This window comes from Tursiops truncatus, chromosome 4 (assembly GCF_011762595.2).
Source record: "Tursiops truncatus isolate mTurTru1 chromosome 4, mTurTru1.mat.Y, whole genome shotgun sequence".
Classification (NCBI taxonomy): Eukaryota; Metazoa; Chordata; class Mammalia; order Artiodactyla; family Delphinidae; genus Tursiops; species Tursiops truncatus.
The window spans coordinates 56728828-56752286 of NC_047037.1; the positions used below are offsets into that span (position 1 = coordinate 56728828).

Consider the following 23459-nt stretch of genomic DNA (forward strand, 5'->3'; position numbering starts at 1 on the left):
ATTGGCTTTGCCCTCACTCAACATGGCCACTTTCCGGCTTCGCCCTCGTTGAGAAATTGGCTCTCTCGGCTCCCGTTACATTTGCCCGCTCTTCTCTTGCCCGTAGTAGCCATGGCGGCCATGAGTTTATTACAGCGGGCTTCGGTCTCTGCAGTGGCCGCTCTGTCTGGCCGCCGCCTTGACACTAGACTTGTATTCGGGGGCTTCCTCACCCGTGACTTTCCGAAGACTGTCGGTGGGTACTGGCTTTGGGAGAAAGCGCTATCAAGAAACGCGGGAGGAGAGATGGAGGACTCTTCCCGGGTGACCTTGGTGGAATCCGGAGAGAGCTGGGAGAAATTGAGGACTTGGGACTTGAGAGACGCAGCATGGGCTATGTGAGGAGACTGAGGGTTTTCCTGGAGTAATCAAATCGATCGTGTTTAAGTAATTAATTAGAATTTGTGAGACGCTTTGTCATTCACCTATCCTGTTGGTGGTAATTTGCGGATGAAGCTGATGTTAGAAAGGCAAAGAGCTGAGACCCATGTCTCTCAGGCACCAAGATTCTTTGTATGTTCCACCTGCGGTACGTTTTAATCTCACAAGGTGGGAAGTCATGTTGCTGAGGAGCCCGCTGATGCTAAGTAATAATATTAATATATGGACAGGTGGAGAGGCTCAGGGCTAACTCATCTGCTAGGCACAGTGCCTTCATGATACTTTTAGGTGTCCACGAAAATGTTTTAATTTAAATTTCTTTTAAAATCAGAAGGAAAAGGGCTATAATGTTAATGCATATGTGATGCTGAATCCAGCCTGAATTGTATTCGTTTTATATCAACGGAATCATAAAATAATTATTTTTAATGTCTTCTTAGAGAGGAAGGGACCTATGAAGAAAAAGTTCCTAGGTCTTAGGAAAGTCAGTGCAGTCATGGGAGGATTATTTGGAGCCTCTTGGAGACTGTGGACTGAACTCTAGGGGAATGAATAATCATAATAGCAAAGCATCAAATGCTTTGTATTCAGTCTGCTTTATTCCCTTTTGGATTCTGCAAAGTGAGTACAGTGTTACCCCATTTTACAGATGAGGAAACTGTGACTCAATTATTACAAAAATAATGCACTACTGTATTAAGTGAATAATAATAATGGGAGCTAGCATTTATTGAGCACACATTATATGCTGGGCACCATTCTAAGATATTAAAGGTATTCATTTAATCCTCTTGATCAAAAATATACTGTAAGCGATTTGTCCTATGCAATACAAGTAGATACAGAGGAAGTGAAATTTAAAGCCCAAAAGATTCTTCTCCAACTTAAAAATATCTTTTTCTGTTTACTGCTCTTCTCCCAATTTAATTTGAATTATGTCACTTCACATGATGAGGCATTATACACTGATGCCATGAGGGACTTGCTGGAAAAATGGAAAGGAAAAAAAGTGGCATTGAACAAATTTCCGGCAGGAATTTGAACCTGTTACAAAACTACATGTGCTTACATTCTTTGATAAAATTCCTTTGTAAGCCATTTCTGATTACAAATATCCTCTTCAAATACCCCCTCCCCCCATGGTACTTAATCATGCCTACCTGGAGATAAACTGAGGTAAAATTTCTCCCCTAGATCCCATTTATACACTATTCCCCATTCTTGGAGTTCGGGAAGGATCTTCGCAGGTAATCTACACCTTTTCCACTGGGAGCAGGAAAGGATGTGATAGCTATAGTGAGGTTACTGTGTTTCAGCAGTGTACCTGCTTTCAAAGGTATTTTGCATGTGAAACCTAATCTATCACTGTGGAATGAAAGGTTGTAATCTGTTTTATATTATTGTTTATGTCTGCCTCTAGGAGAACGTAAGATCCAACAGAGGAGAGAACCTTGTCTGGTTTTGTTTCCTCTGGATATAGACCACCTAGGTTTAAATCCTACCTCCAGAGTTTAGTAACTCTGTGAGCTTGGGTCATCACATCTGGGAAGCTAAGTGGAAGGCACTTAATTGCTCCAAACCTGCATTTCTTCATCGTTAAAAAAGAGGATTTTATTACAAGTGTGCTTATTTTCTGTTGACACGGAAATAAAATAAAACTAATCTCTTTCCCACTGACAAGTATTTATAACCCTGAAATGTGTTTCTGCATAATTTTGCATCTTTCTAGAAATGTCATTTTGAATGAACTTGTCTCTTACCATAAGAACTGTTTTGTTTTGTTTCTAAAAAGAGGGTGATAATTTTAACTTACCTCAAAGGTAGTGGTAAACAGTGAGTGGGAAAAATCTACAGCACTGGGCATTACCTTCTACAGGGCCCTGTGGTCTCACCTTTCTTAAACATCTAGTACTGTCATGTTATCATCAATCACTCTCAGTGAAAACCTTTCTCAGAAAATAAGCAGATAAAAGTATTCTGTTTAATTATTAAATGTCAAACATCAAGGGATTCTAGAAATAAGCTTAAGTTCTCCCCTCAGCTGCAGAGAACTTTTATGTTGAAGGCTGATGTGCATATAATTATGGCTTTAAAACCTGAGAAGAGTATTAAACGAAGTAGTGTGGACTTAACTCAGACATGGATGATGAGGCATGTTAACTGGATTCTAGGGATAGTTTTAACAGGTGCAATTGATGGAAAAGTAAAGGATGTGTTTTCAGATATATCTGAATATGGGGCTCTTGGGACAGGTAGGTGTTGCGAGAGAAGGTTAAAAAAAGAGAAGTTAGGACCTAATTAGGGGAGGGACTGAATACAAAGCCAAAGTATCTTAACGATTTTGTAGGCACCCGAGAGTATTTTAGCAGAAGAGCAGCATCAGTAGTATGTTTTAGGAAGATGCTTCTGAATATTGGATGGCTTATCAGGCATGTTGATTTCTTAAGCCACTGAGGTGAAAAGGTCTTGGAGAGAAATGGAAAGTTTGAATTTTAGAATCAAGAGGCCTTGACAACTGATGAATGAGGCACAGGAAGATGACTGAGATTTTTTAGCCTGGGTAATTGAGTTGGTGGTGCCATTAACTGGGAATAGTCTGAGAATGAGGGAAAGAAAATGACCAATTTTGGGTGTTGTCTTGGAGACACAAAAAAATCTGATATTATCTTATTTGATCCTCACAAGTATCACAATTGTCCAAAGCATAACTTTCCTGAAGTTATTCGCATTAAAAAAAATTGGTTAGTGAAACCTTAGTTCCACGTAATTACTGAGTACCTTGAGACATTCCAGGCTGTAGAGAGTGGAGGAAAATGCCTATTTTTGTGGCAGAAGGATTGAGTTCCAGAAATCCTGGCAGTCACCTGGTTGTAAGCAATGTTCACTCTAATAATTTTAGATTGTAAGCAGATGGCCCTACTACAACAACAAATCATGAAGGCTCAGAATATTTGAAAAGAGTTTAGGGCTATGAAATATCCTTTAGAACAGTTAATAGTATAACAGTTACCTAACACATTTAATGGCATGAATAATTGTTGTTTAACAGTAGGGTAATTATATGTAAAGAAAGCAAGAAGTTCACATTACTAACTGTTTAATATTGCTAGAATGCAGCCAGCTCAAGCTTTCTTCCATAGTTTTTTTTGTTTGTTACACTTTCCACATCTACTAATACTGTCATTTGTAATCAGTGGTCCCTAAAACCCCACATAGAGTTTAATCCTTACGTGTTTCTCTTGTGTGTATGTGTGTGTGTGTGTGTCTGTCTGTCTGTCCATCTGATTGAAAGGGAAAGTTGGGAGTATACTGTCTCTTCTGAGAAGATTTACTTTCAGGGACTAAAGAAAGATCCCCTACCAACATTAAATTTACTTAAGAAATGTAAATTCAACAATATTTATGGAGTTCCTACCATGTGGCAGACACTAAAGTGCACTGGAGATACACTACTGAATGATTCAGCTTAGTGCTTATTGTTCTAGAGGAAATAACCAAATGATATTAAGGAGAATAAGTGGGAGACCAGCTGTGGATATAGGGTAGTCAGAGAAAACTTCCTTGAGGAGGTAACATTTGATCTTACCTCTGAAGGATGGGGTGAGGAGCTAGCCATTCAAAGAGCCTGAGGAAAAGCTTCCAAGCAAAGAGGAAGGTTAAGTGCAAAGACCTGAAAGCAGGAAAGAGTTCTTGGTGTTGGAAGGAAACCATTGAGATTGATCAGTAGGAAAGGTACGTCTTTTTATTCTAAGAGAGGCCATCTATTCAGATTCTTTGAGGGAAACGACCTTAGAAATCTTATAGGCCACCCCCTGTAGTATGCTAATCCTTGTTACATTCCATTAGTGATACTCGAATAACTCCATAATGGGGACTGGGGAGGCAGTCCAATTTTATTTTCAACCACTAAAATTGTTAGAAACTTCTTCCTTGTATTAAGCCAAAAATTACTCTTTCACACATTGATCCTAGTTCTTCCTTTCAGGTCAGTGCAGAATAGTGTAAGCCTTTGTCATTGGACAGCCTTCAGGTATTTAAAGGCACTTCTCTGGTCTCTATCCTGACTTCTTTTTTGTAGGCCAGTCAGCTTCAGTTCTTTCAGTTTCAGTAGGTCAATTTCCAGGTTGTTTGCCGTCCTGGTTGCTTAACTTAGGACGTGCTCCAGATTGTCCCTCTAAAACAGTGTACTCTGGGATGGACACACTTCCACAGGTCTGGTAAGACATGGAGGTGGAGGGCTCCTTCTGTTTTGACCCTGTATTTCTGGTACATCAGATTAAGATTGGATTACCTTTGGGATTTTTTGGTTAACCACATCCACATGACACCAATGACTTTTTCTTTTTTTGTTTTTGGCCATGCCATGCAGCTTGCGGGATCTCAATTCCCTGACCAGGGATTGAACCTGGGCCATGGCAGTGAAAGCCCAGAATCCTAACCATTAGGCCACCAGGGAACTCCCACCAGTGACTTTTCTTAAGTTTGTGAGCCACTAAACTTCTGGAGTGTTCAAGTAGGACTTTCCACTTACTATACTTAATCCTTTTAGATTCAGCCTTTTGTAAGTGTGTAGGAGGACTTTTGGGGGGATCCTATTTCATCATTAGTGTAGTAGCCACTCTTGTAGCAGTAGTTCTGTATCATCAGGAATACCATCTCCACCACATTCAGGCCATTCATAGAAATTGTGAGAGAGCCCTTTGGCAGGTTACTGCATTAAGTAATCAGCACCTTTTGGGTATAATCAATCAACCAATTACCCATTACAGATTTCTTCTAACTTGCAACTTCTCTCAGTTTATAATGTGCCTTGCTCATACCTCCCCAACTCCACCAGCCTGTCTAAAGAGGGGCTTTACTTCTGAGCCTTTTCTTTTCTGACACTACATCCTGTTTCTTTCCTTTGTTGTCCTTATAGACAACAAAGACAACAAAGATTGTTGTCTTTTACAGTATAGATTTGTAATTATCTATTTTTTCCTCCCAGCAGAATCTAAATCCCTCTTATACTATAGACCTAGCATAAGACCTGTACATAGTAGGCACTTAAATATTTATTGAATTAATGAGTGGTTTGTACTGTTATCCAGCCCATTTTTTTCATCTAGTCCACAGAAATTTCTATTGTACCTTTCAAATGATTTGCAGAAATACATACTTACCTTGTCAAATTCTCTTGTTATTTTAGAAGCCTTAGTAGATGATTTATACTTAGTAAACTTGTGCCAGCTTCTAATTCTCTTGTGAATTAACCTTCTAAATTCATTGCAAGCTGCTGCAGGTGGTATCAAAATTTAAGACAGTTCCTGCCTTCAAGACACTTATATTTCAGTGGGGGCAGTGAAAGCAAGTTTACACATCAGTAGAATATACAGCAGTTCAGAGGTAGGAGAGCTCTCAGCTGGTTGGGAAGCATGTTGGTTTCTTGGAGGATGAGATGTCACCTGGGCCTAAAGAATAGATTTCAGGAGAGGGGAGGTCATTCTTGACATGTAAGCTTGAACAAAGGATACAAATCTTTCTGACATCTATTATGATTAAAATTCCTTTAATGGGAAATTAGTTTTTTATTCAGCAATGACTCATGGGAAATTCCCTTGAATGCGGTTACAGAGCAGAAGCATAGTAACCCTCAGTTTCTCAGTAATGTTAGAGCCTTTCCTGCTTTTAGCAGAAAGGGCTTAGAGTGGCCATAGTGATCCTTCCAGACTTCCAAGAAAGGGAAATCGCATAGAAAGCAGATCCAAGAGTGAGAGTTTTGCCTCAGTTTATCTTCAGCAAGGCTTGATTAAATACCGTCTGGGAGAGGATTTGAAGAGAAGGATATTTACAATAAGAAATGGCTTACGCATTTGCAACAACATGGATGGACCTAGAGATTATCATACTAAGTGAAGTAAGTCATACAGAGAAACACAAATATTATATATCACTTATATGTGGAATCTAAAATATGATACAAAGGAACTTTTGCAAAAGAGCAACAGACTCATAGGCATAGAAAACAAACTTATGGTTACCAAAAAGGAAAGCAAGGGGAGGGGGATAAATTAGGAGTTTGGGATTAGCAGATACAAACTCTCTATATAAAATAAACAACAAGGTCCTACTGTATAGCGAAGGGAACTATATTCAGTATCTTGTAATAAACTATGATGGAGAAGAATATGAAAAGGAATATATATATTTATAACTGAATCACTTTGCTGTACACCAGAAACAAACACAACATTGTAAATTATTTTTTACAAAAATTTTTTGTAAAATTTTGTAATATATTTTGTAAAATTTTTGTAAAATTTATAATAATTATGTAATATAATAATTATTAAATTATTATATCAACTAAAAAAAAAGAAGAAATGGCTTATAAAGGGATTTTATCAAGACATATTAGAGTGTATTCTTTTGAACAAGTTCAAATTCCTGCTAGAGAGATATTGAAAAAATATCTTTCCATTTATTTTGCATCAAGTCCCTAATGTATATTGCCTCATCATATGACGCAATTTAAATTAATTTCTTTTGCAGCATTAGCAAATATTTATTGCAGAGGTAAACAAAGGTACGTAGCCCACCAAGAGTATCTGATCTCGCTGCCTGCTACTGAAACAAATTCAAATAATCATTTAGATATTTCTTCAATAAATATCAATATCTTGAATATTGATGAATAAAAATGATGAAAATATTGATGAATATGTTGAATAAAAATGAGGAGAGCTGTAGTTTAGAACAGTACATCAATCTCTGTTTAAAGATATCCTAGTATTCCCTGCCTTTAGTACTCAAAGAAGCATGTATTTTTTTATCTTAATCGTATATATATATGTATATATATTTTTTGGAAGGGATATTTTATTTTAATTCATATTAAACATTTATGCATGTACGTTTTCGTATAGTCTGACTTTTATCTCAAAATATAACAGTATATCCTTATAAACCTTGTATATAACAGGGTTATTTAATATTTCCAGCTCCTGTGCGACACAGTGGAGACCATGGGAAAAGACTGTTTATCATCAAGCCTTCTGGATTCTATGACAGACGTTTTCTGAAATTAATGGTGAGTTAAAACTTGTTGAACTAAACTCTTTACATATAAATAGGAAATTTTTTTCCTGTTTAGAAAACATCTTTCATTTTATAAAATATTTTTTTTTGTAAATTCATATTCCTTTTCTCAGAAAAATGTTGAGATTGAGTAGTAAGGTCTGGTTTGTTAGTGAATTTATTTTTTTAATTTTTTGCGGTTCGTGGACCTCTCACTGTTGTGGCCTCTCCCATTGTGGAGCACAGGCTCCGGACGCGCAGGCTTAGCGGCCGTGGCTCATGGGCCTAGCTGCTCCGCGGCATGCGGGATCCTCCCGGACTGGGGCACGAACCTGCGTCCCCTGCATCGCAGGCGGACTCTCAACCACTGCACCACCAGGGAAGCCCCCTGAATTTATTTTTAAATTAGTGAACCTTTCCTTCTTCAAAAAGAGAATTCATGCATATTGGAGGAAAAAATTGAAACATTCCTTTCTTCTCAAGATTATGGTGTTTTGAAATCATCTGTGTTCCCTGACCAAAAGAAAAATCTATAAATTATAAAACTGAAAATGGATTCATTTGGGGATAATTATTTATATTACTAATATATTCTTTAAATTAACAAAGAACTCATTGAAGGACTTCTTTAAATATGTAACTCCATTATTTTGGGATATGATTTTTTATTTCTTTGTTGTTTAGGAACTTTGATTTCAGAGAGTGAAACAGGGCATTGACTGCATGTTTGTATCTCAAGTCTCTGTAAAGGAAAGTAGAGACTTAGAAGGTGGAAGACTGGACTCTGCCACTGTTCCTAAAGCTGTGACCCACTGGCTGCCCTCTAGACCTTCCCTTGCCTGTCCATTGTGCTTAATGCCCTCTCCATCTCCATGGTTGAGCTCCTACTTTTCTTGTGATGACCAACTCAAACTCCAGAAATCGCCCTCATCTTCTTACACTTTTATTCTTAATATAAAAATTTCTTTTATGACATTGCTTTAACCAAAAATGAAAAATCACTTAAATATATATTGTATTATATAATTAGTCTTTGCTTTCTTCTTTCATTTTTGACACTAAATATAGGCATCTAAAAGCTAGAGCAAAAGACAATTACAGAAATAAATAATTTAATACAGCATCTCCAATTTGGCAAGTTTATGTTACAAGAAATATAAGGAAATCATGTAATGAGGACAGTTTGAGTGTGAGGAAAGGAGTTAGGAAATGGTTATGTGAAAACTTTTTTTTTTTTTTTTTTAATCTTAACAGAAATTCTACATTTTGTTGACTGGGATTCCAGTAGCAATTGGCATAACTCTGGTGAATGTATTCATTGGTAAGTATCTCCTCCACCAACTAAATTAGTAAATTTTTAAAACCTGTGTACATTAATATAAAAAAGGAATTATGGATATTATAAGGGAAAGTTCTTCAAATAATAAAATAAACATAAACATGAGAATTTATTTTAAAATAACCAAATCTTAATCTGCAATAGCACACAGTGGTTCTTTTTTTAACTTTTTGTTTTCTCCAAAAACCTTTAAGGTCACTGACTCTACAGGCCACATAAAAGGCCTGTCTTCTTCCTCTTTCTCATTTCCCAAAACCAGCTTTGAGAAGTCTGAATAAGGAAAATAGAAAGAGAGAGAGGTGGAAAAGAGGCTGAGGGATGGAAGAACTTTTTTTATCCATCCTGGAACATATAAAGTTATAATCTTCCAAAAAAGAATAGATTTGTGAATAATAGTAACTATTAGGTCTCCTGGGAAATTCTGCTCACTCACAGTACTTCTAACATCTTGAATCCTAAATATTTTGTCTAGGATGTTTAAGGAAAACCAGAGGAATAGTATGTCTTTTATTATATCTTCTTACACTATATAAAAACAAAACGAGAACCCTCATATAATGCCTATATACAATGCATTACACATAGAAGACATCTAAAAAATATCTAATGAATGATTTTCCACCAGCTTGAAGTGAATTTAAAATATTAGATATCTTCATTGCTACAAAACAAAAGGTTCTTTAAAATCACAAGAGGTTGGTTTCTTACTTAAATAGTGAAGAATTAACATTATAAACTCCTGATACTAAAGTTGAATATCACTGTTTTCTCTTATTAGGTGAAGCTGAGTTAGCAGAAATTCCAGAAGGCTATACCCCAGAGCACTGGGAATATTTCAAGGTTGGTATAGGTCACTGAAAGTTATTTTCAGTTAGGTGTCTTGTCAATGTACTGGTTAATATCTTAATTTAGCAATTGTGGTATAGTTTTGTATTCAATTTTTTATAACAAGTAAATGATACATTTTGTGCTCACTTTTTATAAGTTACTTTTGGTAATTTTCTGCATTGTTTTATTACCTTAAGCTTTATGGTTTTTTAAAGACTGACTCTGCACTGTGTTCTCAACCTAGAGAGTAACAGTCAGAATTTATCCTACATTCTATGCCATAGCGAAAACTACTGATACTAATGCTAGCTGTCATTTATTGAACACCCACCGTGTAGCAGGCACTATGATAAGTGTTTTGAAAATACTATCTCATTCCATGTAAATGGTACTATTATTATTTCTGCTTTAGAGATGAGGAAGCTGATGCTTAAAAGAGGTTAAGTTCTCTGTCTAAGGGATAGGGTCAGTATTTGAACCCAGGCAGTCTTGACTCCAGAGCCTGCACTGTTAATTAGTCATTTTACCATACTGTCATGGCTACTAAAACCCAAAATTAATTCTGTTACTTGTCTTTACAAGTGTTTTAGTGAGATGGCCTTGATTACAGTATATCTTATCATGTTTTATTATCTGAATGAATTATATTTTAGAAAAGAAATACTTCATTATTAAATCTTAAGGTAAGCTATATAATTAGTTTATCTTGGCTGACTGGTGGAAAGAGCGCCATTTTGAGATCACCAGACCCCGGGTTTGGCTCCAAAATCTGCCAGTTAAGATACTTATAGTGTAGTATAATAGGAAAGAGCACAGGTTTTAGAGTCAGACAGACCTGGCCTGAGTGCAGATGCTGCAACCTAGTAACTGTACAACCTTGTGAAATTTGCTCATCTATAAATGAGGACAAAGGTAGTATCTACCGAACAAATTAAAATTATTTAAAAAATATATAAAGTGGTTGATACATAAAAGTGTTATTGATTTACCTGAGATGGTCATTTTAGGAGAATAGTAAACTGGAAAAGCAAAGTACTTTTCAGACACTAATTTTAAACACATTTTCTCTTGTAGCATCCTATATCAAGATGGATTGCCCGAACTTTCTTTGATAGTCCTGAAAAGAATTATGAAAGAACAATGGCTGTCCTTCAAGTTGAAGCTGAAAAAGCTGAATTACGGTAAAAAAAAAAAAAAAAAAATGGGGCAGGGGTTGGAGTGCAGGGAAGAAAATCCTTTCCTAAAGTTGCAAACCACAGGAAGAAATTTAATAAAACTATTTCAACAGTGTAGGATGCTCTGTGTAAAAGGGTGAAGATGGAGAGAGAATTAGCCTGTTTAGAGAGGAGATTATGAGTTGGAGACTAGAAGGCTATTAGGAGATAATATCTGTCAGATTAAAAAGAATTCTTTTTTGAAATGTCCTGACTCTCTTAAGTGCAAGGTAGCCCTCTCCTTCCCCTCCCCCACCCAATTTCCTTTCTTCTTACACCCAGTGTCATCCTTAGAGGTGACTACTATTTAATGATCTCTTATATTTTATGCATTAAAAATATATTTTTTATATATCATTTACAAAATATATTAACACAAATGGAATCCTGTTATCAGCACTGTTCTGCACCTTGTCTTCCTTTCATGTAAATATACAGTCATTCCTTGGTAACTGAGGAGGATTGTTCCAGGACCTCCAGTAGATACCAGTCTGAGGATGCTCAAGTCCCTATATAAAATGGCATAGAACAGTTGGCCCTCCGAAGATAGATAGGGCCAACTGTATCTTGATCTTTCGGTAATAGCATATACTCTATTCTTTTTAATGGCTGCACTGGATGGATGTGCCTTAATTTTTTTAACCGGTGGGGGACCTATTGTTGGTACTTAGGCTTTTTCCAAGTTTTTTGATAATTATACATTGTGCTGTGGTGAATATCCTCATATATTTTTGCATATTTATTCAGTGTATCTGGAATATAAATTCCTAGCAGTGGCACTGATAAACCAAATGTTATGCTTTAAATTTTAGATAGCTTTTCTCAAACTCTTCTTTAAAAAGTTGTACCAGTCGTCTTTTCTGTCACCAATACAGGATAATTCTGTTTCTCCATACCTTTCCCAGTAAAGGAATTTATCAAACCTAAACATTTTTGCTGATAAGACAGTTGAAAAATGTTATCTCATCATTTCAATTTTGTATTTTTTGGCAAAGTTGAGTATTTTTTCGTATATCTGTTGGTTGTTTATATTTCTTTTTCATAAATTGCCCATTTTCTATTAATTTGTGCATTGATTAAAATAGCCCCTTTTGTTTTTGTTGCAGATATGTTTTCCTAGCTTGTCATTTGTCTTCTGACAGTGTAGAATTTTTTTGCAACTTAGTGTTTTTATGTTTCAGATAACAAAAATGCAGTAGTAGCTAATATGTTTTTGAACACTTACTGTGTACTGATGCTTTAATTGCTTTTAATATATTTACTCATTTAATGATTGTCAAGCTTGTCAGTCTTTTTCTTTAGCTTCTGGAATTTTGTGTCATATATAGGTCTCTGATAATAATAAAGTAAGTAAATACACAAGTCCAAAATTTTTTTTTTTTTTTTTTTTGCTGTACACGGGCCTCTCACTGCTGTGGCCTCTCCTGTTGCGGAGCACAGGCTCCGGACGCGCAGGCTCAGGGGCCACGGCTCACGGGCCCAGCCACTCGGTGGCATGTGGGATCTTCCCGGACTGGGGCACGAACCTGTGTCCCCTGCATCGGCAGGTGGACTCTCAACCACTGCGCCACCAGGGAAGCCCCAAAATTATTTTTTAATGTTCACTCATATTTTCTTTTTCTACTTTTAAATATGATCTTTTCTGAGATTTATTTTGGTGTTTGGAATGAGGTTTACATACAATCAAAAGTACCCATTAAGTTCAGTGGGTTTTGACAAAATATATAACTGTAACCACCACTATCGAGGTCATTATGATCACCTAGTGAGTTTCTTTCCTGTCCCTTCAGTCAATCCCCATCCCTTACTCTTGGCCCCAGGCTACCATTGACCTGCTTTCTGTTTATTCTGCTCTAATTTTGTAGTTTACAAAAATTGCTATGATATTGAAAACTATTTAAATGATTAAATGAACATATGATTGGCTTGTTTTGTAGATATGTAATTACATGTATGTGTAGTTACCATATAGAACTGTCATTAAGTATTTAAGAGCATGGAATAGCATTATGCCTCATACTTAGTTAGCTTTGGACATTTTTGAACTTCAGACATACACCTTTGATAAAACATCAGATTACAAAATTTCTTAGACATATAACAATCCCAAACAATTTCAAAACAAAACAAAGTAAAAATAAAAACAAAAACAGGGGACTCCTCTGGTGGTCCAGTGGGTCGGACTCCGCGCTACCAATGCAGGGGGCCTGGGTTCGGTCCTAGGTCGGGGAACTAGATCCTGCACGCGTGCCGCAACTGAGAGTCCGCATGCCGCAACTAAAAAGATCTCACACGCAGCAATGAAGATCCCGTGTGCTGCAACTAAGACCTGGAGCAGCCTAAATAAATAAATAAATAAATATTTTTTAAAAAACTAAAACAGGACCCTGACTTTTACTCCTAAAAGAAAGATGCAAGTGTGAGAATGGAATGGGGAGTACCTACACATTTTTAAAAATATATATTTAGGTATTTGGAAAACTGAAGCTTAAAGGAAAGGTATAAAATAGAAAGGGACTGTCTTACGTAATTGATTCCCCCAGAAATAATTTATTTTTGGTCCTCCAGAATTTTTAATACTCTGCACATGTGTACATATACATAGCACAAATGATTTTCTCTGCTTTTTAATGAAATGGGAAGATGCCACACAGACTCATTTTATACCTTGCTTTTTCAACCTAATGATATATCTGTCCTCTCCTTCCATGTTACTATATATAGATTTCCCTCATTCTTTTTAACAGGTGCATAGGTTGTCCATTATATGGGTGAACAATAATTTATTTAACCAGGCCCCTGTGATGAATATTTTAATTACTTGCATTTTAGATTATTATAAAGAGTAGAAAAGAAAAAGGTTGATATTTAATCCTAAAAAAAAAAGATAAATGTATTCTCTTATATACACTATCACAAAGGTATATTATTTGTCATAGATAGGGTTGGTAAACTGGTTAAGGTTAATAAAGTGAATAATTTAACTGTGACAGATTTCCAGTCATAAAAAGTTAGTATGTAGTCTATAAAAATGGAAAGTAAAAGGCTTGATGGAGAAGGGATTATTCCAGGAATGCGTGGTAGTTTTGTGCAAAGGCTTGGCTGTGGAAGAAGGAAAGTATCTTTCTAAAATAGAGATTATTCAGTTTGTGAAGAAGGTTGAGGACAAATAAGTAGATCTTAGAGTCAGAGAATGTTTTTCTTAATCCTGGTTTTTCTTTTTTCTTTTCTTTACAAATATGGATTGTCCAATGTTGACCAGGCTCAGTGTGATGCTGGTGGCTGGTGAATAAGTTACCGTCTCTTCTTTCAAGAAGTTTTCTGTCCTAATGGTGATCGGCAGCCAGTATAGACAGGGGATGTGAGCTCCTCCAGGAAGGCTTGTTCCCTTTTAATTTCTAGCACTTGGCACAGTATGTGGTCATAATAGTAGGCGTTCTGTAAATGACTCTCCTAACATTTAAAAGGCAAGAAGACAGGAAATGCATTATCACTATTCAAGTGAAAGTGATCTGTCCAGACAAAGAGCAGGGACAGGAGGAGAGAATTGATTATCAATTCAAGTGATGCTTGGGTGATTAAAAACAATATTCATTGGCTAACTACATAAGCAAGATAATAAAAGCCAAAATAAGTCCCAAATTTTGCTTATAGGTACATATCAGATATATGCATACATATGGATCTGTGGAGGGACATTATATTTTACATAAAAGCAAGACTCTCAAGTTGTTGTTCTTTATGGAGATAATTCATTAACTTTATAATTGGAAATGCTGTAGTCACAACATCACCATTCGTTTGTTACAGGTTAAAGGAGCTGGAAGTACGAAGTCTAATGCGTGCAAGAGGCGATGGTCCCTGGTATCAGTATCTGACCATTGATAAGACACTTATTGATCATTCTCCAAAAGCAACTCCTGACAACTAATCTTTTATTTCTCTAAATACAAAGTATATTCTCTTTAGGCAATACTAAATTACTAGATATATTCTGTATTTTTTCTGTGTGATGAATAAAAGATCCTATTCGTTGCTCCATTTCTCAACATTGGTTCAGATTAAGGCTTTTTTGTGTGTGATTTCATTTTTTTTTTCCAGCTTTATTGAGGTGTCATTCACAAAGTTGTAAGATATTTAAAGTGTACGTCATGATGATTTGATACACATATATATTGTGAAAGGCAGATTAAGGCTTTTGGTTTGGGGCTTTCAGCTTCCTCTTTTAAGAATGTTTAAGTATAATAAAAAAAAAACTCAAAGAAATAGGAATTTGTGAACTCCTAAAGGTGTAGCTTTGAAAGATTAATGTTGTATTTGTCTGATAAATGGAAGTTAGAGAAGTCTATGTTAAATATCAGGAAATATGTAGTTTATATACATGTGAGTATTGTAGATATGTGGATTATTCAAGGGCAACTCAGAATTTTAAATTATATAAATATTGAACCAATTATATAAAACATTAACACCTTAATAAACAATTTTTCAGTGAAGATATCTCAAAGTTCAATGTTTTCATGTTTTTAGCCATAAATCGTTCTTTTAAAATGTATATACACACACATGTTCATTTTTCTTAGATGCAGTATCTCAGATTCCTTAGAGTCCTTTTTTGTAAACACTGGAGAAGTTCCACAAGGTAAAATGATTACTGTAAAGATTATGAAATAAGTAAGAGTTAAAATAATGACTGTCATTTATTAAGCATTTACTCTCTGCTGAGCACTATGCTGAATAACTGCATTTATTCATATTATTTTCAAAATGACCTTATGAGGTCATTTTCTGCATTTTACAGATGAGAAATTGAGGCTAAGAAATTTTAAACACATGCTCAATATTTACAAAAATAAACATTTATGCTTCAACTTCCAAAATAACCTTTGAGCTTCAAAAATTCATTATTCTCAGCGAATACCTTTTGAATGCCCTTGTGCCTTAAGGGCCCTAAACGCCCTTTACAATCCAGCCAACATCCTTTGGGGTGATGGCATTTTCTTATTTCCCCAGAAGAGGGCTGTCTCGCCCAGCTGCTTCCAGATTTTGTTTTGAGGATTCCCTATGCAATTACCACCTCATAAGGCTGCCAAAGTATTTGAGAGAAGGACATGCTGTCCCTGAACCCCTGCTTGCATGAACCATTTGGTTTTGTAGGAGAAGGGGAAGGAGAATGGAAGCAGATAGGTCTTGTCAGTGGTCATTGTAAATGATGCTACACCTATGTACATTTACATTCAATATTGTTAGACTTCACACGTTATTTTTCAACACCAGTAGGTTTTACTTTATTTTCTTCTTTCTATTATTATATACAAAAACTTAACATAGAAAATATGGAAAGTGTGGGACTTCCTTGTTGATGCAGTGGTTAAGAATCCGCCTGCCAATGCAGGGGACACGGGTTCGAGCCCTGATCCGGGAAGATCCCACATGCCACAAAGCAACTAAGCCCGTGCACCACAACTACTGAGCCTGTGCTCTAGAGCCCATGAGCCACAACTAGTGACCCCGCGTGCCACAACTACTGAAGCCTGTGCACATAGAGCCCGTGCTCCACAACAAGAGAAGCCACTGCAATGAGAAGCCCACGCACTGCAACGAAGACCCGACACAGCCAAAAATAAAATAAATTTATAAAAAATATATATATATGGAAAGTGTTACAAGAAATACTGGAAATCTCACCAGCCATAAAGAAATCTGAGAAATTTCCTTTAATTTTTTTTTTTTTAGCATAGCTGGGATCATATATATATAATGGAGAGGTTTTAAAAAAAAGTTTGAAAGTGTTTCTTGGAGGGAAACGTTAGTAAAACTCTACTGGTCACTAAGATACATACCGGAGGTCAAGTGGTCATCACAGGACATGTTTCCCCCACAGCACACTCCTCAGCACAGATGATAGGCATTAAATCAGATTACATGTGCTGGGGGAGAACAGGGCACTGTAGCAACCTGTGGCATCCCGAGCTAGACTAAGGGTACATGGAATGATTGGATGCTCATTCCATAGCATCTGGAACATAGCAAGCACTGAGTAAAGATCTATTGAGTTAATGATTCATGGATTTAACATGAATTTTGAGTTATCTTTAAATTATCTTTTTTCTTTTTCTGTAATTCTATAGGACCCAGCATGGTGTTCTATAAAGACATGGGATTGAACTGAGCAGACTTCAGACTAAATTCTGAGCTTGCCAAACACTATGACAATAATAATGACTACTATCTATTTGGTATCTGCTGCATGTGCCAGACATATTAGGAACTTTATATTTAATCTTCCCTCCATCTCATATTGAGAAAACTTCACTGCTTTAAGCCCTATTTCTGAAATGGGGATTACGCTCTCCATCCCACGGTAGTATTGTGAGGATCACCGGGATGGTGCATGTAAAGTGCCTGCTACACTGGTTAAGTAATAGGTGATAAAGTTCTCTCTGTCAACTAAAGATTGAGAAGGTGTACTCCTTTTTCAAGAAAATTGCTAAATATCCTATACTATCTCTGCTTCAGGCCTGTTAACTTTAAATTCTGCAATGTAAATTAACCATACTGTTCTCATTAAAAACAGATACACTCTGCTGGAGATCACAAGGAGTTAGCAGAGATTGTCAGGGCTCCATATCTTTCCTTATGTAATTATTTCCAAATTGCAGTCCTCGATTTCAACTGTCTCTATTTTTACTTCCACATATGATATATACTTAATATTTTCTTTAATTTGACCTTTTTAAACTTAAATTTTTTTAAATGTTATATTATGACTATAAATAGGAAACAAGTCCTTTGCCATAATTAAAAGGCAATCACAGGTATAACTATGGATTATATTCTACCTAGATTTTTACCAAATGGAGACTTTCCTTTATGAAATCAAATGGAGAATTGAAAAGGCAATAACTTGGTCATGGTGTGATGCAGTATCTCTTCCAGGTACATACCCATACTTTGGACATTTTTTGTATATTGCATTAACATGGCAATACCATTGACATTGGAAAATATGAAAATAAATATCCTCTAATGTATCAATTATAATTAACCTTAATAATTCACATTTTTGTTTTTCAAATCACTTATCATGACATTTAATTAGTTATCTAAAAGCATAGTAATTCAACATTGCACATCAGAATTAACCACAGAGAGTTTGTTTTTGGAAGAACATTTGAACAAAACCTACCTAGAGCCATGATCTCTTCTATTTTTAACCTAATAATCACATATCTAAGGAATTATCTTAAAGAAATAATCCACAAAAATGAAAAAGCCATATATACATTAAACTCTTAATCACATCATATACAATAATGAAAAAACATAAGCAATATGTACTTAATAGGCGAGTGGTTTGTTAATTACTAGTATATCACTTGATGGAATATTGTGTAGCCATTAAAAATAATTATGAAAACTATGTAGCAATGAGGGGAAATACCTATGTTACTTAAGACAGAGGTAGAGAAACTATTACAGAAACCCCAAATATATCACAAATGAGATGGAAATTTCTTTCTTTATCTTTGTAAAAGTCTCAGCTGGTATGGCAGCTCTCCTCCATGAATTCTCAGGATCCCAGTCTCTTTCTATCTTGTTGCTCTGCCATTCTCCACCTGCTGCTTCCATTGTATGGTTCAAGATGACTAACCTAGCTTCTGCTATCATGACTAAATCCCAGCCAATGGGAAGAGGGAAATAGAAGAGGGAAGCATGTTCTATCCATCTAAAACATAGAACTAGAAATCACATTCACTTCTGTTCCCATACCACTGGACAGGACTTAGTCATAAGACCATACCCAGCCTCAAGAAATATGTCCAGCTAAAAAATTTTGGAGAAAGGATACTGAGGAAAAACTAGCAGTTTCTGCCAGTCTTCTCTAGTGTTAAGTGAAAATAGCAGGATACAGAGTAACTGTACACTAAACATTAATTGTACAGTGGAGAAGTGAGACTTTGACCTGGTGATCAAAGCTAACATCACACACACACACACACACACACACACACACACACACACACACAAACACACAAAATAATTTAACATTGGGACTTCCCTGGTGGCGCAGTGGTTAAGAATCTGCCTGCCAATGCAGGGGACACAGGTTCAAGCCCTGGTCCAGGAAGATCCCACATGCTGTGGAGCAACTAAAGCCCTCAAGCCACAACTACGGAGCCCGTGTGCCACAACTGCTGGAGCCCGTGTGCCACAACTACTGAAGCCTGTGTACCTAGAGCCCGTGCTCCACAACAAGAGAGGCCACCACAATGGAAAGCTTGTGCACCACAACGAAGAGTAGCCCCCGCTCGCAGCAACTAGAGAAAGCCTGCGCACAGCAACGAAGACCCAACGCAGCTAAAAAAAAAAAAAAAAAAAAAAAATTTAACATTACATTATGAGGGGACACATGGATATACCCTGAGAAGAACACAGCCTGTGCAGTATGCCAAACTCAGTCTAATTCAATCCAATCACAAGGAAACATCAGTCACACACACACGAGATGTAAACATTCCATTTTTTAAAAAGCTGGACTGTTTATTAAAAATGTGAATGTCATGAAAGACAAAGAAAGGCTGTGAAAATCTTCCATATAAAAAGAGGATAAACGACATGCAACTAAATGCAATACCTTCCACTGTACTGGAAGGGGGGGTATGTTATAAAGGGGGGGAGTATGTTACAAAGGATCTTGTTAGATCAACTGACGAAGTTAGAGTATGGAAGGTGGATTAGATAAAAGTATTATTTCAGAGTGCATTTAAGAAGTTGATAATGCTCTGCAGTTATAAAGAGAATATCCCTATTTTTAGGAAGTGGACATATTTAGGGGTAGAAGATAGAAATATTTAGGGGTAAATGTGGTGTATGTGATATGACGTCTCTGGCTTACTCTCAAATCATTCAGAAAAAATCTCATTTCTATGTATGTGTGTATATATGTATGTGTGTATACATATACACATATATTCACATATGTATGTGTGTATGAATAGATATGCACACATATATATGAGTCTATATGTATCTCTCTACATATACAGTAATTAGGTTCAGATATGTGTGTATATATACATCTATGTGTGTGTGTGTGTGTGTGTGTGTGTGTGTGTGTGTGTGTGTGTTATGGGCGGAATTGTGCCCCCCACAAAAAATTCATATGTTGAAATCCCAACCCCCAGCATCTCAAACTCTGACTTTATTTGGAAATAGGATCTTTAAAGAGGTAATTAAGTTAAAATGAGATCATTAGGTGGGCCCTAATCCAGTATGACTGGTCTTTTAACAGGAGATTAGAACAAAGATATTTACAGAAGGAAGATCATGTGAAGACACAGGGGGAAAGATAGCCATCTACAAGCCAAGGAAAGAGGCCTCAGAAGAAACCAAACCTGCTGACCCCTCGATTTTGGACTTCTGGACTCCAGAGTTGTGAGAAAATAAATTTTTGTTGTTTCAGTCACCCAGTGTACGTACTTCTATCTTTCCTCCTTCTCCTCCACCTTTTCCTTTAATTGTCCTTTACCTTCTTCTTCTCTAGTTAGTTTCATAGGACAAATTTTTTGAGAACTATTCATGTACTGAAACTGTTCTTACAAACTGCTTATATTTAATGGGGCTGTCAAAGTGACATTGGAAATAATACAACACAATTTAGATGAATGACACCGTATATATATGTCAGAAGTTTCATTAGAACATTTGACTTTCTTGTATACTTTGGAGCTTTCTCTTCATGTGGTCTCTTGTCGTGTCATCATTTCAAGAGAGTTTAGGAGATATCTGAGGTTTTTTTTAAAAATTATTGTAGTGAAGTATAGTTGATTTACAATGTTGTGTTAATTTCTGCTGGACAGCAAAATGATTCAAAGTTGTACATTCTTTTTCATATTCTTTTCCATTATGGTTTATCACAGGATACAGAATACAGTTCCCTGTGCTATACAGTAGGACCTCGTTGTTTATCCCCTTTATATATAGTAGTTTGCATCTGCTAATACCAAACTCCCAATCCATCCCTCCCCCACTTCCACACCCCTTTGGCAATCACAAGTCTGTTCTCTATGTCTGTGTCTGTTTCATAAATAAGTTCATTTGTGTCATATTTTAGAGTCCACGTATAAGTGAGGAGATATCTGAGTTTTTTTAAAAATAGAGGAGGCAATGAGAATGAGAAGAAAGTGAGAGAAAGTGCAATTCTTACAAGATTTTTTTCTTCCTACATAGAAAGTTTTTTTTTTTTAATCTTCCTACTATTTTACAAATGAAGAGAACAAAGTGTGGAGCAGTTAGTTAATTAATTCTCTCAGGTTATGTAACTAGGGAGTAGAGCTGGATAGCTATAGCTAAGAGTAGCATTGGCTTTTATCTCCCAAATCAACGTCCTGTCAACTTTCACTTTACAAGTTCCCTCATGGAACATGATTTCCACTGCTTCTCCCTGACTTGGTCGTTGCTTGCTGCATGCATTTTTGCAATATCCCCAGTGGGTTCTTTTTGCCAGCAGCCATCCGCCTGCAGCCTATGTTACACTGGGCCACCAGCCTTATCTCCTTCAAAGGTCACCTTCATGTTTGTCACTTTCCTGCTCAACAGCCTTCAGTGACTCTCCACTGCCTGTAAGGAGGAAGCCCAAAGTCCTTGCCCCACTTCAAACTGCCTGCAGTGTCACATTATTTTCAGTGATAAACTTTCTGGACACTTGATCCTTGCAAAACCAGTCTATTCTTTAAATTTATTTTGTGCACTCCCCCAGTATGCTAGTTGTTAATCTGTGTCATGCAGTTGACGGCTAATCATGTGTATGTTGTGGAATACTGTATCTTAGGTGGACAAAAAGAAAATGTGTGGACTCACACATTTACCAAATATATTTTGGACATCTATAATATGTCAGGTGTGAGATGTTGGGAGGTAGGAGTTAAGAAGATAACAGGTGGTTTGTGGAAGAAAGTATAGTTCCTCATTGAAAGAGAAGCAGAAAAGTAATTCAAGCTGTATCAGTTTCTTATGGCTGCTGTAACAAATCAACACAAACTTGGTGGCTTAAAATGGCAGAAATTTATTCTTTCATAGTTCTGGAAGCCAAGTCTGAAATCAATATCACTGAGCTGAAATCAAGGTGTGGGCTGGGCTATTCTCCTTCTGGAGGCTCCAGGAGAGAATCCATTCTTGCTTCTTCCAGCTTCTTTTGGCTGCCAGCATCCTTTGGCTTGTGGTCACATCACTCCAACCTCTGCCTGTGTGGTCACATTGCCATTTCCTTTTCTGTGTGTGGCAAATCTCATTCTGCCTCTCTTTCATAAGGACATTTGTGATTACATTTAGAGCCCACCCAGATAATATAGGAAAATTCTCAAGATACGTAATTTAATCACATATGCCACACACAGATCTTTTTTTGCCACATGAGATAATATTCACAGGTTCCAGGAATTAGGATGCGAATATCTTTGGGGGACCATTATTCAGCCTACTACACAAGTCATGAGATCATAAAAGCTTTTAAGAGATTTTCACATAAGAGTGTTAAAAATAAAACAAAACTTAATTACTTAGTACTAAGTAACAAGAATTTTTAAAAATTGGTCTGTATTTCTAATTTTCTAATGTGGTTGTATCATTTAGAAATTGTATTCAGCTACTTGTAACAGAGCATTTCCCACTACCTCTTTCAAAAACAGTGACTTAAACAGATACAAATTTATTTTTCTTTTACGAAGACCATTCAGAAGTAGACAGCCCAGGGCTGACTAGTATGCAGCTCTAAGAAACATCAGGGACCCAGTAACTTCCTATCTTTATTCTCTACCAAACTTGGATTCCATCCTCACTTAAGGTCCAAGATGGCTGCTGGAGCTCCAGGCATTACATCCAGATCAGAATGACATCAGAAGGGCATAACACTTTCTTCTTACATCTTAATTTCTAAAATGTACTAGATGCACCTAGATGCAAAGTTGGAAAATTTAGTTTTTTACCTGAGAACATTACCCAATTTCATTTTCTTTTTTTTTTTAATTTTTATTGGAGTATAGTTGATTTACAATGTTGTGTTAGTTTCAGGTGTACAGTAAAGTGAATCAGTTATACATACATGTATATCTACTCTTTTTTATTTTATTTTTAAATTTTTATTTATTTTTATTTACTTTATTTTATTTTATTGTTATTTTTTTGGCCACACAGTGCAGCTTGTGGTATCTTAGTTCCCCAACCAGGGATCAAGCCCCGGCCCTCAGCACTGAAAGCATGGAGTCCTAACCACTGGACCACCAGGGAATTCCCAATCCACTCTTTTTTAGATTCTTTTCCCATGTAAGTCATTACAAAGTATTGAGTAGAGTTCTCTGTGCTATACAGGAGGTCTCCCAATTTCTTTTTCTAAGAGAGAAGGAGGGATGGATATTGAAAATCAAAAACATTTTTTTTGAGCAACTTCTATATGTAAAAGCACAGCTTAGATCAGGGAATGCAAAGCTGTATTATGATGGTCTCTGCCCTCAAGTGACCTGAAATCTAGTCAGGGAGACAGAGTGGATAAATAAAAGATTTTCTAAAATACACTTATTATCTAATGAGTGACATAAGCAGTA

At 36.4% G+C, this 23459-nt stretch overlaps 1 protein-coding gene across 3 annotated transcripts; it reads left to right on the plus strand.

Annotated features, from left to right (window-relative positions):
* The first annotated feature begins 71 nt into the window (after positions 1-71).
* Positions 72-14906, plus strand: NDUFB5 (NADH:ubiquinone oxidoreductase subunit B5). 3 transcript variants are annotated; one of them, XM_033855506.2, is made up of 6 exons: positions 77-235; positions 7401-7489; positions 8731-8797; positions 9594-9655; positions 10718-10824; positions 14668-14906. In XM_033855506.2, the coding sequence occupies exons 1-6, from the start codon at positions 112-114 to the stop codon at positions 14786-14788; spliced, it is 570 nt and encodes a 189-aa protein (XP_033711397.1). In that variant the 5' UTR covers positions 77-111; the 3' UTR covers positions 14789-14906. The 3 variants fall into 3 exon arrangements, with proteins under 3 accessions (XP_033711400.1, XP_033711397.1, XP_033711398.1); XM_033855507.2 differs by lacking the exon at positions 77-235 and adding an exon at positions 6245-6316 and having other exon boundaries at positions 7382-7489; XM_033855509.2 differs by lacking the exon at positions 10718-10824 and having other exon boundaries at positions 72-235.
* Positions 14907-23459: the final 8553 nt, after the last annotated feature.